The sequence below is a fragment of the Cannabis sativa genome, chromosome 1 (genome assembly GCF_029168945.1).
Source record: "Cannabis sativa cultivar Pink pepper isolate KNU-18-1 chromosome 1, ASM2916894v1, whole genome shotgun sequence".
In the NCBI taxonomy this organism is placed as follows: Eukaryota; Viridiplantae; Streptophyta; class Magnoliopsida; order Rosales; family Cannabaceae; genus Cannabis; species Cannabis sativa.
The window spans coordinates 30,244,353-30,259,710 of NC_083601.1; the positions used below are offsets into that span (position 1 = coordinate 30,244,353).

The 15,358-nt window shown below is 34.0% G+C and overlaps 1 protein-coding gene across 4 annotated transcripts; it reads right to left on the reverse strand.

Annotated features, from left to right (window-relative positions):
- Positions 1 to 1,410: 1,410 nt before the first annotated feature.
- Positions 1,411 to 10,737, reverse strand: LOC115705726 (uncharacterized). Of its 4 annotated transcripts, XM_061107640.1 has the most exons (17): positions 10,468 to 10,736; positions 9,960 to 10,059; positions 9,168 to 9,747; positions 8,658 to 8,898; positions 7,560 to 7,831; positions 7,288 to 7,443; positions 6,369 to 7,142; positions 6,193 to 6,287; positions 5,885 to 5,947; positions 5,699 to 5,787; positions 5,549 to 5,614; positions 4,102 to 4,719; positions 3,863 to 3,937; positions 3,663 to 3,733; positions 3,483 to 3,540; positions 2,910 to 3,171; positions 1,411 to 2,292 (listed from the first exon to the last, which is right to left on the reverse strand). In XM_061107640.1, the coding sequence occupies exons 3-17, from the start codon at positions 9,590 to 9,592 to the stop codon at positions 1,601 to 1,603; spliced, it is 3,957 nt and encodes a 1,318-aa protein (XP_060963623.1). In that variant the 5' UTR covers positions 9,593 to 9,747; positions 9,960 to 10,059; positions 10,468 to 10,736; the 3' UTR covers positions 1,411 to 1,600. The 4 variants fall into 4 exon arrangements, with proteins under 4 accessions (XP_060963623.1, XP_030488999.2, XP_030488998.2 ...); XM_030633139.2 differs by lacking the exon at positions 9,960 to 10,059; XM_030633138.2 differs by lacking the exon at positions 10,468 to 10,736 and having other exon boundaries at positions 9,960 to 10,460.
- Between the last annotated feature and the right edge of the window lie 4,621 nt (positions 10,738 to 15,358).

Consider the following 15,358-nt stretch of genomic DNA (forward strand, 5'->3'; position numbering starts at 1 on the left):
ATCAACCACCGAAACCCTTCATTTCCAAATGATTATAAGCTTTTTCAAAATCAATTTCAAAGACCAAAACATTCCTCAAGATATTTATATCCTTCCACAAGCTCATAAAGAAACCAGCAGCCACACCTAAAATCTGTCAGCCAGTGATAAACACCCCCTGATTTTCTGAAATCTTATCATCTAAAACTACCTGTAGTCTTATGAACAATAATTTTGTATACAATAGCACAAGGGAAATATATCAATAATCTACAAAAACCGACTTTATAGAACTAAGACATATATATAGGTCTCATTTGTCACCCTGTTGATGAAATTATTGTAAGAAAATTTGCACAACACCTTCTTTAATCATTTCCAACATTTACTGTAGAGAAGTGAGATTGAAAAAGTCTCATATTTCAATTATCATCTACCCACATTATATCTAGGATAAGTCCAGCTTACAACCATTGTTTCGTGTTGCCACATGCAGAACAAACGCCATAAACAAAACAAGATTGTAATTAGTAAGGGCCAGGCATCAAAGAACAAGACCTGTTTTTTTTTGTTAAGAAAATAGAGAAATACCTGCAGTGGTGAAGACAGCTATGAATGGCATTCTAAGTTAAAGCTGAGTGGAGCACTGAAAAACTAAAAAGAGATGATTCTGTTAAACATCCTGAGAAAGAAACCTGCAAAACCACGAAGAAAGAACATAACTCTATTAAGATGAAAGAAATGGAAACAAAAAAAAATTAAAATATTGTACATTTTTAAAAAGAAAAAAAAATAAATAATAGACCAAAGAAGAATCACGTTATATTTCAAACACTTCTTACACCACAACTCCTAGAGTTAAATACAACAGATTAAGTTCTTAATGAAAAGTAACACACCAGATACAATTCCCACTGCCAAGGCAAAGAACATCATAGACTTTGTACCTGCATATTTCAAAATCTCAACAGATTTTAATCAGCATATAATGTAAACGGTCATATTGTCTGCCTAAGTTAGCAGAGCCACTATGAGTAAAAATCTCAATGTCCAATAGAAGTTTCTCTCTGATAAGTGAGAGAGAGAGAAAGAGAGAGAGAGAGAGAGAGAGAGAGAGAGAGTAAAACGAATATACTGATCATCCTAAGCACTTATGTACAAGAAGCATTCTTTTGCCCAATAAAACGAGAAATCATCATTCAAATAAATTAAAGAGTAGAATTACAAAATTATTGTAATTGGGAAATGCAAAAGTGATCAAACACAATGAGATGGTCTCAAAGATTAAATTAATATTATATTAGTCTGCATATGAATACAGATTTCAACCTTCCAAGTGACTGATAAAACAACCCAACAAAGTCAGAGAAAACAAGATGGAGCAGAAAAAAGAAATTAATTTGTAATAGAAACAAAATCCATAGATAATGATTGATGACACAATTGATTGAGATTTCTTTTTAACTTTTTTAGGCGAGTATACTACAAAAAGAATGACCATAATTACAAATGCCTATTGTCAGACGCATAACTTAATCAGCATGTTGTCCTCTGACAATAGCACTATCTATTTTTATCTGAAATGTCAAATAATCAAGAAAATATACAGTATATGTTGTCCTCATAGAATCATATTCAACTCTGACAGATCATCCATAGGTATGTCAAGGCCCATTGCATCATGTTCTTGTAAGCCATCCTCCTCAATGTTCAACCAAGTACTCAGATCTTGATGCCCCCCAAGTTCATTGACTACGCCTAATTCTATGGGGTCTAATTCATGCAACTGTAAATTCATAAAATCAACAGGATCCCTCTTCTCTATAAGTTGTTCATCGGCACTGTTACCATGTTGCATCAACCCAGTTTCACTTTTTCTGTTGCCACCGTTGCCAGGAATTTCACCAAAAGCAGCAGAAGGGTGCATACTGCTAATTAATCCATTTCCTGAAGTTGATAGCTGAGCTGTCTTCTGCTTTGGCTTCGTTTTTGTTTTCCGTTCAGAGTTACCCAATGACAGACGACCAGCTTTGGGAACAGAGTTTCTGGCAGATGTATCTTTGTCCCGCTCTCTCTCACTTCTTTTACCTTTCACTCCACCTAATAAATTATTACCAAAATTTGACTTGACTTTCAAGGAAGGGATGCCACCAACATCATCAAGCAACACTTCCTTCTTTTTCCCTCTGTTAACTATAGCTCCAGTTTTGGCAAAATCCTTCTCAGAGGCGGTAAGACCTCCAAATAAATTAGAAGAATTATTGTCAACTTTATTGTGAGGATCATACTGCTCAGCCCAATCAGACAAAGAACCTGTGACAATAAAATAGATGTTGAAAAATCAAAGATAAGAACTAAAGGCTTTCAACTTTTCCCTACAACAATTTATTATTAAAAATTAAAAAGTCAGTACAAACTCAAGACCACCTTCACCATTCTCTTCCCCTGTTCTCACATCTACTTAACCATGTCTAAACTAAAAACAAATTCAACATCCCTTATAATTGGCCTCAAGCACTCACACAATTGTCTAATGTTCTCAAGAGCTTTTAATACATTAACTTTTCTTCCCAGTGCTATGGAGGAAAAATAGCAGTACTGTTATCAAAGAAGAGAAAGATACCAAAAAGCAAAGAATTTATTTCCAGTAGATTATATGATTTACTTTTTGCATAAATTATCTTTCCTACAAAAAAGAATTAGCAAAAATAGTTCTACAAAAAAGGCACCTCCAGTTATATTCTCAGAAACCGTAACATGGGTCACGTGTTTGATTTTCATAAATTGAAATTTTAATGTAAGTAGCTTGCTAGAACTAAACAATGCAAGAATAAAAAATAATAATAAATAAATATTTTTAAAGAAAAAAAAAACATTAAAGCGCTACAAATAAATTCCTCAAGAGGATGGCATGAGAAACAATGGCAAACCTGACAATCTGGGCTCCAGTTGAGAATTCCGAGTTTCATGTGGCAGCTTCGTTGTTGACCCTAGGCGACTCACCACCTCTGGATCATTTTCATGAGGAGGCACAGCCAAGATGACATCCTGAAGTGCAGGCTCGCTGAAGCAACTTTTTCCAGTATCTTCTAATCTCCGACATCTAGCAAGAGTTCTCTTCATAAAACCCACAGCTACTTGTTTTGGAACCTTTGCAACCCCAAGTTTTGTAGCAAGACTTCCTCGAGTGGCCTGCCATATTTGAAAATGAAGGAATTTCAGTAACTGCTTGGTTATAATCAAGAAATTGTACCAATAATAAATAATGATTTTAACAAACTTACATGGGCAATGTACCATATAAAACATATTTCAAAACAGTTTAATCAGGTCTAGTTCTTTCTTACTAGCATATTGGGTGTAAGAACACACAAATCCTTCCACAATTCAACTTAAAAAACCGAACATAAATTATCATTTAAGAATTGTCATATGCAAACTAAACAAACAAAATAAAGTATGTTCCATAAACACACAACAAGCAGAGGGATAAAAAAAAATACCAGCAATTTTTTGTAAGAAGATTCAACAAGTTTTTCCATTGCAACCTGCTCAAGTCCCCTGAAGACATTTAGCGCATATTAAAGCTCAGCATAGTTTAAGATGCAGGTAATTGTATATTATAAATATTTAAAATAGCACCAAAATGTATGAGAAACTTGGGATCAGTGAATCGTATCTACCGTTTTTCTTCCTCCTTGCCTCCCTCCAATGCTTCAATGATTGCTTTCAGCTGCACCTTTGTTTTACCAACCTAAGAAATCAAGTGTACATGTCAACGGCATTAGAAATAATTTTCAAGCAAAAATTGTCAAAACATTAAATTAAACAATTCACTACAATGAATCAATATACAGTTCGGAAATCAGTGTGAAATTGAAACCTGTTCAAAAAGATGTTTTTGCAGTCCAAGGATATCAGAAGTAATTGCTTCATCATCTCCTTCAGCTAGATCAGGCTACAAAAATAAAACCATAAGAGTTATCCAACAATCACAAATGTTGAAAGCAAGAACAAAGTTCAGGCACAAATAGAAAGAGATTGTTAGAATGATCATGCAAAAACTGGCTAAAAAAGGTAAAATAAAACCTTTCCTAACTCATTGCTTATATTAAGGCTTACCACTATCTCTGGATATATGCCAACACTCTGCAACTCCAGCAAGAGCTTGTCCTCAATACGCATTTTCTCATATGAGCAATCTAAAGGTGAAACTCCAGAAGCATTTGCATATAATGAAGGAGGTCTACCAATCACCTCTTCAGAAAACTCAGTAAATGACCCATTATCCAAATGTGTAACTTCATGATCTCCAGTCAATACATTGTTTCTAAGTAATTGATTATGTACACTTGTGCTTATGCTCTTAGCTACATTACCACTACCATTACAAGAGAGCAAGTCAACAGCACACTGCTGTAATGTTTGAGGAGAAAAAATGGATTGACCTTCAAACTCAAACCCAACAATGCCTTGGTTAGAACCAGCATCAGGAGAAAATTCATCCTTTTGCTGGAAACATGCAACTCTTGCTCCACACTCTTCTTCAAATTCTTCCATCTCATCTTCCATTATCAAAGCTGATAATACTCTTTGGTACAGCGGAGGCATATTCTTACTTTCCAAATTTAATTTCTCACCTACAGTGTCCATGCCCAGGACTTGATCGGGCGAACTTCTCTCTTTTCCTTCAGATACATGAACCTGAGACTCAAGGTTCTCTTCACGCACATGATAATTCTGTGAATAGAAAACAAAGTAAACATGAGTCACAATCTATAAATTATAGACAGGGAAACTATATCTGGTTCTCAATATGCATTCCTGTTTCATCAATCATATAATTAACTGAACTTATTCCAACAAGGAATAAAACAAAATAGCCAAATTTAGAAAAAAATCTAGTAATGAGATTGTTATTTTTTTGACATTAAGATAGAGGTGGGGGGGTATTACATTTGCTTTTCTATAATATGAATAAAAAAAGACAAAGATCATATGTCTTATACTAACCTCGTCCCAAATTTATTGGGGTGCCTCACCAGAGAAAAACCATGGTAACAAAATGAAACAGAACATATAGAGTTACACACGTAGATACCAATCACAAAACAAAAACCATAACATGTACCCATATTACATTTGCTTTTTACAAGGAACAAAACTTATAAAAGAGAAAAGCACAATTATCAGAATAGAGTTGCACTGCACGTATACACTATATCATAATATGTATAGCACATGTTACCCAGTAGTTATACTAAGCATTATATCTAAAACCATCTACCACTAATAAAAAAGAATACCATTCCAGAAAGTCTCATGACAGTTTCACAACAAAGTGAACTACCTTCTTTTTGTTCAATATCTCATTGACCAATAATAAAAACTCAATATAGAGAATCTGAAGTATCATGCTTAGAATCACGTAACAGGAAAATTTACTTTAAAAAATGCAGTACGATCAATCAAAATTGGCATTATTATAAAGAAAAAAAAAAGCAATGTTGATCATATACTGACAATAGAAAGACTATATGTGATGAAAAACGTTTACTCTTGACATTACCATAACATTATTGCGAAGGTCAAATATCTGAGACAGGCGTTCATAAGTCACCTCCATAAAGTTCAGCTGAACATTGAAAAAAATATTGCAGAGAACATGTAAGACACAATTTCGAACCTACAAAAAAAAATCATAAGATTTATGTACCACCTGCTCCTTTAGGTAAGATATCTCCTCTAAGTTGACAGGAGCAAATATTGGTTGCATCTTCTTCCAGAATGGACCAGAACAGGCAAGATCTGAAAAAACCAAACAAAGCTCATTGTGAATACATACATGTAGGTTTATGTACCTTGTTTTTTCAGAAACAATACAATGTTAAGTTTAGAAACATACTGCTCGCATTACAAGCAAAACTTGCAGCTGCTAAGAGTTCTTCACGGTCATCATCTTGTTCACCTAGAGTTACAAGTAACAGAATATCATTGACCCTTAATTTCCCACAATGAAAATGAGAATTCATTATCTAGCATTTAGTTAATTTATAACAAAAGAACAAACTGAATATATTATTTATATAATGCCTGAAAAAAGCATAAGGGTTTATAAACAGATGCAAGAAAAAAAACCCAAGAACCACAATAAGAGTACGAATTCATACTTAAATTGTACCAAGTAGTAAATGATGTAGATATAAATAATACCTGCACAATCAGGAGAGCAAGTGGCACTTGTATGTCCAAGACGAGCAATGGCTTTCCGTTCTGAAAATTTCTTTAGAGGGGGCCGTCCTGACTTGCTGAAGCAAATACAAAATACTAATGTTAATGTCAAGAGTAGAAGCTACTTCTTTATATAATAAGGAAAAAGAATTCACTACCTGCCACTCCTTTCAGAATTATGCCTTGAACTTTTAATTGGCTTTGCTGAGGCTAAATTCTCCAACTTTTCCTTCACTGGTGAAATATTAATCCTGGGAAATGATGATCCCCGACCACTTCTTCCTTGTCTGCGCACACTATCTCCAGTTCCTTCTTTAATAGTTATTTTACTTTTCTTTGTAAGCAATGTTGAAGGAACAGTGTTTTGAAAGGCTTTTACACCTCCATCCTCTACCTCACTGCTTACTGCTCCTTTCTCCTTAAACCTACTTTCACGATTTTCACATGCTGCACCAGAATCTTCACTTTCAGATAATCTGGAAGGAGATGACATATTATCGTGCTTTGGTTTATATTGCAGGGCAGCATTACATATGCTCCTGCCAAGAGACCCATTGGTAGCAGAAAAGGTTAATCTAGTGCCCAAATCAGAAGGAGAACAGGCTTCTGGTGATGCCGGTACTTCATCATGGTTTGAGACGGGAGACACTAAATTTGATCGTCTAGTGCGGGAAATTTTTTGGGGTCTCTGACCAACCCATGCCATGGGAGGGGACGAAGATCCTGTTGGGATAGGTCGGTTGCGATTGTTAGCGCCACTTACTGAATGAGTTTTGTTCACATTTCCTGCTTGTTCCCAACCCTCCAGTGATCCAGAGGTGCGAGGAAAATTAGGAGATAAATTTCCTGAAACAACAGGGCCGCTTCGCTGTGCCCTTGAAGCTTTCCCTTTTGTCAATCCAAGTATTTGATTATCCTCACGACCATTTAACCTAAACAAATTATTCAGGAAAAATAGGTATAAAGATATATGCACCATATCAAACAAATTAAATAACCTTCAGAATGGCTATAAAAGACTCTTAACAAGGTAACCAACTACACAACAGCATCAAATCTATAGCAGTAAAAACATACTTAATGTTCCCCTTGAGTCGCTCCTTACTTAAGCCAGGAATTGAATCCCTTGAAAGAGAAACCTTGTCAAGTTCATTCTTAAAAATTGCACGGCCATTTGAGCTAGCACACAAGGAAGCACCATCAAACTTGTTGATGCCATTTAATGGTCCTGGCCTGCAAGAATGGTAGAAATCTCAAACAGCTGTATCTCAGCTTTCATATCATGCAAGAACCAAAATAAAAGTTCATATAAATTCTGTTTTTAAATAATAATAATAAAAAAAATTCACCTAAAAATTTGGGCATCACAAGATGTTGAACCCTGATCATTGTTCAGCTTATGATGCATAGCTCGCTTGGGCTCTCCATCATCCAGGGGTCGGCCAAGAAGAGGACCAACAGAACGTTTCCTTTTTATTTTTCTGTCCCATGTCTCCCCTCCAACTGGCAATCTTCGGATCTTTTCATCAACAATATGAGATCCTTCGCCACAATCTCTAAGCATATCCCTATCTTTTCCTATGATCGACCGCTTTGCAAGGTTATTAGTTTGGCCTTCAGCCTACAAGAAAAAAACAGAAATAGAATTATAAACTGACGGCTTGCATTAGTCAAAGTTAAATCAAGATGAGTAGAACACAAATGAGCCTTCGCAAGGCTTATGAACCAAATCCATAGGCTCAAACAATTACAATATTATACAATTTCAGGGTAAAGCTCCTTTAGAATTAGAACCTACATTTTAAGAAAGCAAGAACATTGAAGAATACAATACAATGAAATTAAGCCAGAAGAGTTTTATAAATAGTGAAAACGGTCACTGATCTTTGCTAAATTAGTATTTACTTTTTTACAGTATTATTTGTCTCTTCTTTCACAGATAAGAACAACCGCATTTCCGTTAAGTAGATAGAATGTCATATGGCGTGCCCATAGCATTTAGCAATCAAACCATGATTTGCAACTTATACAAGTGTTTTTAGAATAATTGATCTTTCAAAGGGCACTTTTTGTTCCCTTGTGGCATAACAATTGAGCTCCTGTGTTTCACGTAGTTTCCTACCTTAAAGGTATAGCTCTTCATTTGCTAAAAAAAAAAAAAGTTGTTCACATCCACAAGGGTTTTTTTTTTCTTATTTTGAAATTATATTTGCTTAATTTATTAAATAAGTAGAAAACTAAAGCAGGTCAATTTCAATATAGGCACATAAAATATCAGAGTTTTTTTTTTTTGGCAACAATTTTATATTTTGTTTGAAAAGAAAATATGAATAATAAAGCATTTCTCACCCGTCATTCCACTTTTAGAGGCCTAAATATTTTTACTGGATAAAATACTAAAAATAAAATGTGTTCCTGTAATAATATAGAAATTGCATTGTACAAACCCTTATTTCTGCAACTGAAGAGCGAACTCGCTTATTGAGAATGACATTCTTAGTCCTTTCCTCCAATTTTTGGTTCGCAGGTTCAGCAGGGTTCCGTGAACTCGGGGAGCCCATCTTCAACAAATTCAACCCAACTGATCTTTCTGTAGTAATCATCTCATTCCGTTGTTTCTTTGAGCTTACAATATCACAATACTTGTTCAATTTTTGCAAGGATTCTTCAAGCATCTTTTTCCTAATCCTGACAAAATATAATAAAAGAGAAGCATATTAGCAAAATCTACTTTTAAATTTCAACAAGCCCAAAATTAATTCCATCCCAACCCACTTCTAACAAGTTCAATACTGCTAGTCTCAACACTGATCAAGAATAAAAACGAGGAGTAAAGTTAGACATTACACCTTCAAGTATCCTTGAAAACTTTAACGTCAAAAATATGTGCATTAATTGTAAGAATTTCCAAACTCAAATACAAGAATATCAGTATCACATATAAAATTTGTTATTACTTTGCTTTGTTAGAGCCATCTTGCACATTTGCTTTGAACCGCTTCAGTTCCTCTGTAGCCACAGAAGGGGCAGGCTTTGAATGAGCAGCCCCAAATGAATTGTCTTCACCTGTGCTTCCAAATGATATAATTCCCAAAGCCCTCCTCAATTCACCTAACCTAGTATATCTCTGATTTTCTATAGTAATAGGATCTATTGTCAAATACTGAGCTATAGGAGGCAAATCTCCTATCAATGCAGTGCTGGCCCGGGGTGTACTAGCACCAGAACTAAACATTCGAGTCTCACCACTCTCACGGAAGCTTCCAGACCTATCTAAGCTGGCATTGAGGTAACCTCCCCTCTGCACATTAGAATAACTCCCAGTAAAACCCAAATCTTCTGGACTAGCCGAAGTTGACTCAAATCTCACACTTCCCGCCATTACTCATTAATTAAACAAACACATGTCCAATTTGTCCAAACTGAATTTCTTTAGAACACCTTGTTTTCAGGGTTTAAATAAATTCTTATAGACAAGTACGCACAAACCCACATTCATAAATAAAATCCAGCGTTAGACCACACGGGATAGCATATCTGCAACATCGTGAAGTGAACCATAATTAGTATAACACTGATAAACTGCTTATTTAATTATTTTCTTCATATACAGCAAATCCCCACTATTTTAAGTAAACCTTAGTACACTACCATGGACAAGATAACTAGTTTACCCCCTAAAGAAAAAGAACATATTGCGGTTCCGACATTCTACCCAATAAGATAACACTACAACTATTACACGCTACCTCACTTGTTTCGGTAGCCAGATGGATAAAGCAGTTGAAATGAGCCAAAATAACAGTTGACCAAAAGCTTTCCTTTGACTTGTATCCAGAACAATCAATGCTTAACAAGAAAAAAATGTACAAAATTAAGCTTTATTTCCTTATCCAAAATATTTTCCAGGAAAACAAGCACAGATAAAACCCAAATAACTAAAAACTCTGTACCAAGAAAAATTAAAGAAACAAACCCAAAATCAACCACTTTACATAACAGAATTCAACCAATTCAACATTCAAAAAACTACACAAAAAGATGAATTCTTTTAATAAAATAAACAACATAAAATCTGCCACCCGAATCCCCAATTCACGCAAAAAAGCAAACTAGGGTTTTTCCGAAGTCGCAGTAAAAATTGAAGCAGAGAACGGATCAGAAACCAGGAATTGGAAGCAGGGAAAAGCGAAATTCAATCGAAAGGGAAGCAAGACATAGCTGCATTGATCGATCGAGAAAGGGATCGTAGTGTACCTGTAGAGAGAGAAAGTACGAATTAGAAGAAGAATTTTGTGGCAGGCGCTGTCGTCGTAGAGATTCTGCGTTGAGAGGAGAGAGAGAGAGAGAGAGAGAGAGAGCGGGACCCGCATGAAATTTAGGGCGGGGTTATTCGAGTGACTTGGGTTGTAAAGTGTAACACTCGCGCTAAAATCAGAGCCCTACATCATGAATTTCACACGTGGGGCCCTTTTCTCTTCATCTAACACACACACACACTCACCTAAGACAAGTCACCTTTCTTCTTTGGGTTTGGAATATACTCCTTTCTTCTTTGGGTTTGGAACATATTAGCTTCCCCTCATGTGTGGATAGGGTTTATGTCTTCTTTATTATTATTGTTTAGAAAAATAAGATTTAAATAAATCAATATCAATTATGATTTTTTTTGGTGGAGATGTGAGATGTTAAGTACCATAAAAATTATAAATTATTGGTATTTTAATATAATACTAAGTAGCTATTAAGCTTTAATTTTATGATGAATTTTGATCATAATTGAGTAGGTTTGGTGTAATTATTTTTTAAAAGGAAATGATATAAGGTACTACATAAATGTGGTATTAGATAGGTTAAGATGTAACATGTTAAGATATGTTATGTTTTACATATGGTTGGAGTTTTGGTTTCGCAATGAATGATGACTTCAAAATAAATTTGGGAATGAAATTTAATGATAATAAAAAAAAAAAGTAATGTGTGACATAAATATTTAAGTTTAATTTTTAGTTGTAAATAAATATATAAGTTTTATTTTTTACCGTAAATTATCGTTTAGTGTCAAGTTAATGCCCACGTGCAATCTCTGATTGGTCCAAATTATTAAATTTTAATTTTTTATTTAAAAATTAATTTAAATATACCAATAAATAAATGACACTTGGATAATAACTTTACATTTAACATACAGATACTTATGAAAGTTTCATATATATAATTTAAATATTATTACCGTCAAAAGTTAAGTATTTATCAGTAATTGAAAGTTAAACTTAAATATTTACACTGTAAATTACTACTATAAAAATATAATTTTGACTTTATTTTGAGGTTTTTGACTTTCTTATGAAGTTTTAGTAGTGTGGTACTAATATAATAGTCCTTATCCAATTGAATGGGTTAAAAAGAATGGTGCTTTTCCTATATATAATATGGTTGGCTATTGGTGGTTACAATGGTATCTTTGTTGTCTACAAAGAATTAAACCTAGGATTTCTATTTGGGAAAAGAATGTAGTTATCCATAGAGTGCCCCTATGGGACCTTTGACAACAATATTCCATACAATTACAAATATAATGGATGTGTATGGACTTGATTTGAAGATGTATGTTTTGAGGTACCAAAGAATATGACCCCTTCTTTTTGACATATTTATAGCTACCAACCAAATCACATTATTTTAATCATATGTTGGCATGCATATTAATTTTATATTTTATGAATAAAAAGAGTAAATGTCATTTTTTTCGTCTAAAAACTTAAAAATGAGTTAGTTTAATTAAAGAGAATCTTAAAATTAACTCTCTTTTTTATCCGGTTATAGAAGAGGATGACCATTCTTATATAAACTAGTCCGATGTTACGTGTAAAGTACGTATAATTAGTTATTTTTTAATTATAGGTGATATTAAGTACAATATATATATATATGTTTAATTTTTTTTTTATTAAGTGAAGTGATATTAAGTGTAATACTTTAATTTTTTTTAATTAGGTAATGTATTTTCTAAAAAATAAAATTGAAATAGGGTTCGAGATTTTGGTTTTTGAAGATTTTTTTTAACTATTGCGACTACATTAGTGTATCATTTGGATATATGTATTTTATATGTACAAAAAAAACTCAAGTAAGATATCATGAATAATTATTGTGTGTTTAATTGAGCATAATATTATTTTAGAAAGCAATAATTTATAAATTACATTTTACATATATTAATATAGTCTTGACATATCTCTTTTATGAAAGTAATTTATAAGTTTTATTAATTATCATAAAGCTAGATGTATATACATAGTAGTGAATTAATTAAACTCTTTTATTAATATATATACTAATTCTTAATGGTTTGATAATTTGTATTGGTAGCTAGCTTGGATTAATGGAATGTGTATATATTACAATATATATAATGCACAAGTATACTACATATATTATAGATAAATAAATCGTGAATATTTTTGAGACGGGAACTGTAATATTTTTTGAGGATATTGAATTTGGGGGGAGAAATAAGGTTAAAGACATTACTTTTGAGGAGGAATTGAATTTAACTTTAGTTCCTACTATCATTTTAGACAATGTTCAGGCTTCCACACCTGTCATTGATCAAGAAATAAATTTGGAACCTCAACAAGTCAATGTTGAACAACTCCCAAATCAGGATGAGGTTATTGTTCCTAAAGAACAAATTCAACACCTTCAAGAACAATAGTCATTAAGGAGGTTCACAAAAGAGAGAAAAAATGATATTTCAGATGACTATTTTGTATTTCTTCAAGAACATGAGGATGAAATTAGAATGATGGAAGATGATCCAACCAACTTGCATCAGGCCATGAAAAGTTCTAACTCTGAAAAGTGGATTGATGCCATGCATGAAAATAATAAGTCTATGCAAGACAATAAGGTTTGGGAAGTTATCCCATTACCATAAGGTTATAAGTGGATACTTAAAACCAAGAAGGATAAATATGCTAATGTGGTGAGATTTAAGGCACGTTTTGTAGCAAAAGCTATACTCAGAAATAAGGCATTAATTATACATAGGCTTTCTCTCTGGTTTCATCGAAAGACTCTTTTAGGATAATATTGGCACTTGTTGCTCATTTTGACCTTGAGTTACAATAGATGGATGTTAAAACAGCGTTTCTCAATGGCGACATTGACGAGACAATTTATATGGTGCAACTAGAAAACTTTGTGGTTGGTGACCCAAAGAATATGGTTTGTAAATTAAAGAAATTCATCTATGGACTCAAGCAAGCTTCTCGTCAATGGTATCACAAGTTTCATTAAGTAATTATCTTGTTTGGTTTTGAGATGAATATCATTGATGATTGTGTGTATCACAAATTCAGTGGGAATAAATACATAATTCTGGCTCTATATGTCGATGACATATTACTTGCCATTAGTGATATAGGCTTATTGCATGAAACGAAGAGATTTCTATCTAAGCAATTTGAGATGAAAGATCTTGGTGACACCTTTTTTATTTTAGGAATTCAAATACGTCGAGATCGTTTTCAGGGTATTCTTAGATTATCACAAAAGAGCTATATCGATAAAGTACTCAAAAGGTTTGGCATGCAAGATTGTAGACCAGGTGATACTCCTGTTGCTAAAGGAGACGAATTCAGTCTTAGTCAATGCCCTAAAAGTAGCCTTGAAATTCAGGTTATGAAAAAGATTCCATATGCATCAATTGTAGGAAGTTTAATGTATCTTCAAGTATGTACGCGTCCAGATTTTGCGTACATTGTTAGGATGTTAGGCAGATATTTAAGCAACATTGGTATGGACCATTGGATAGCAGCCAAGAGGGTTATGAGATATCTTCAGAGGACGAAAGATTACATGCTCACATATAGGAAGTCAGATCATTTGGAGGTCGTAAGGTATTCTGATTATGATTTCGCTAGATGCCAAGATAGCAGAAGGTCTACATCAGGCTACATTTTTCTGTTAGCTGGAGGAGCTATATCCTGGAAAAGTGTCAAACAAACACTTATAGCTTCTTCAACTATGGCAGCAGAATTTGTAGCATGTTATGAGGCATCAAATCAGGGAATATGGCTGAGAAACTTTGTCACTAGGCTGCGTATTTTAGAGAATGTAGAAAGACCACTCAAGATATTTTGTGACAATAAATCAGCAGTGATGTATTCCAATAACAATAGGAGCTCATCCAAGTCAAAACATATTGACATAAAGTACCTAGTTGTAAAATAAAGAGTGTAGAGTGGGCAGATATCCATAGAGCATATTGGGACTAACTCCATGATAGCGGATCCGCTCACAAAAGGATTACCACCCAAGGTCTTTCATGAGCACACTGCTCATATGGCTGTAGTATTGCTTAAGGATATCATGATTTAGTGGGAGTTTGTATTTTCATTGCTTTATGTTTATTTAAGACATTTATGTATTTGGTTATTTTCTAATCAAAAATAAAGTTTTCAATTTATTCACTTTGTTTTGTTATGTTTAAGCCTGACCTTGCTTTGGTTTAAAGAGGACCAGTTGGAAATAGGCATGTTCGGTTCACATTTAGGGATGTAAACGGGGCGGGCGGGTGTGGGGATTGCTCCCCCACCCCCATACCCGCTTCTTAAATTCACTCCCATACCCGTTTAAATTAAATCGGGTACCCATTACATATATGTTTTTGAAAAAAAAATGTTGTCTCAAAGAGAATTAAAAAAAATAATCATAAAAATTTAGTAAAACAATAAACTTAAGTGGAATAACGTGTATAGTAAAAAAAAAGTATAATCAATAAAAAGCCTAAAGCATGAAGTTACTTTAATTGTAGTAGTTATGATTTTAAAACTTAAATGTATACATATATCATATCGGGGCGGGTATCTATTCTCATGCCCCCACCCCGTATCCGACTCGGGTATGAATCTTTAAACCCATACCCGCCCCCGCCCCCGAAAGCCAACTCCCGTACCCACCCCAGCCATCCCTATTCACATTGCATGTAATTTCCATGCTACACATCCATGATTGATCTATGTCATTTGGCTATATTCGTAAATGTGACCATTGATGGGTTTAGTCATGATTGATATGACGAAAGTCGCTTTGATCCTACATGGGTATAGTTGATGGACGAGATTTTTGTGAATACCTTTAC

Bases quoted from the DNA above. Each gene is read 5' to 3' on its own strand.
- LOC115705726 (XM_030633139.2), bottom strand. From the start codon at position 9,592: ATGGCGGGAAGTGTGAGATTTGAGTCAACTTCGGCTAGTCCAGAAGAT. The intron at 5,948-6,192 runs GTATTATTTATA...TTGTAACTCTAG, and splicing joins TTGCTCTCCTGATTGTGCAG to GTGAACAAGATGATGACCGT. The intron at 5,615-5,698 runs GTGGTACATAAA...TTCAATGTTCAG, and splicing joins TATCTTACCTAAAGGAGCAG to CTGAACTTTATGGAGGTGAC.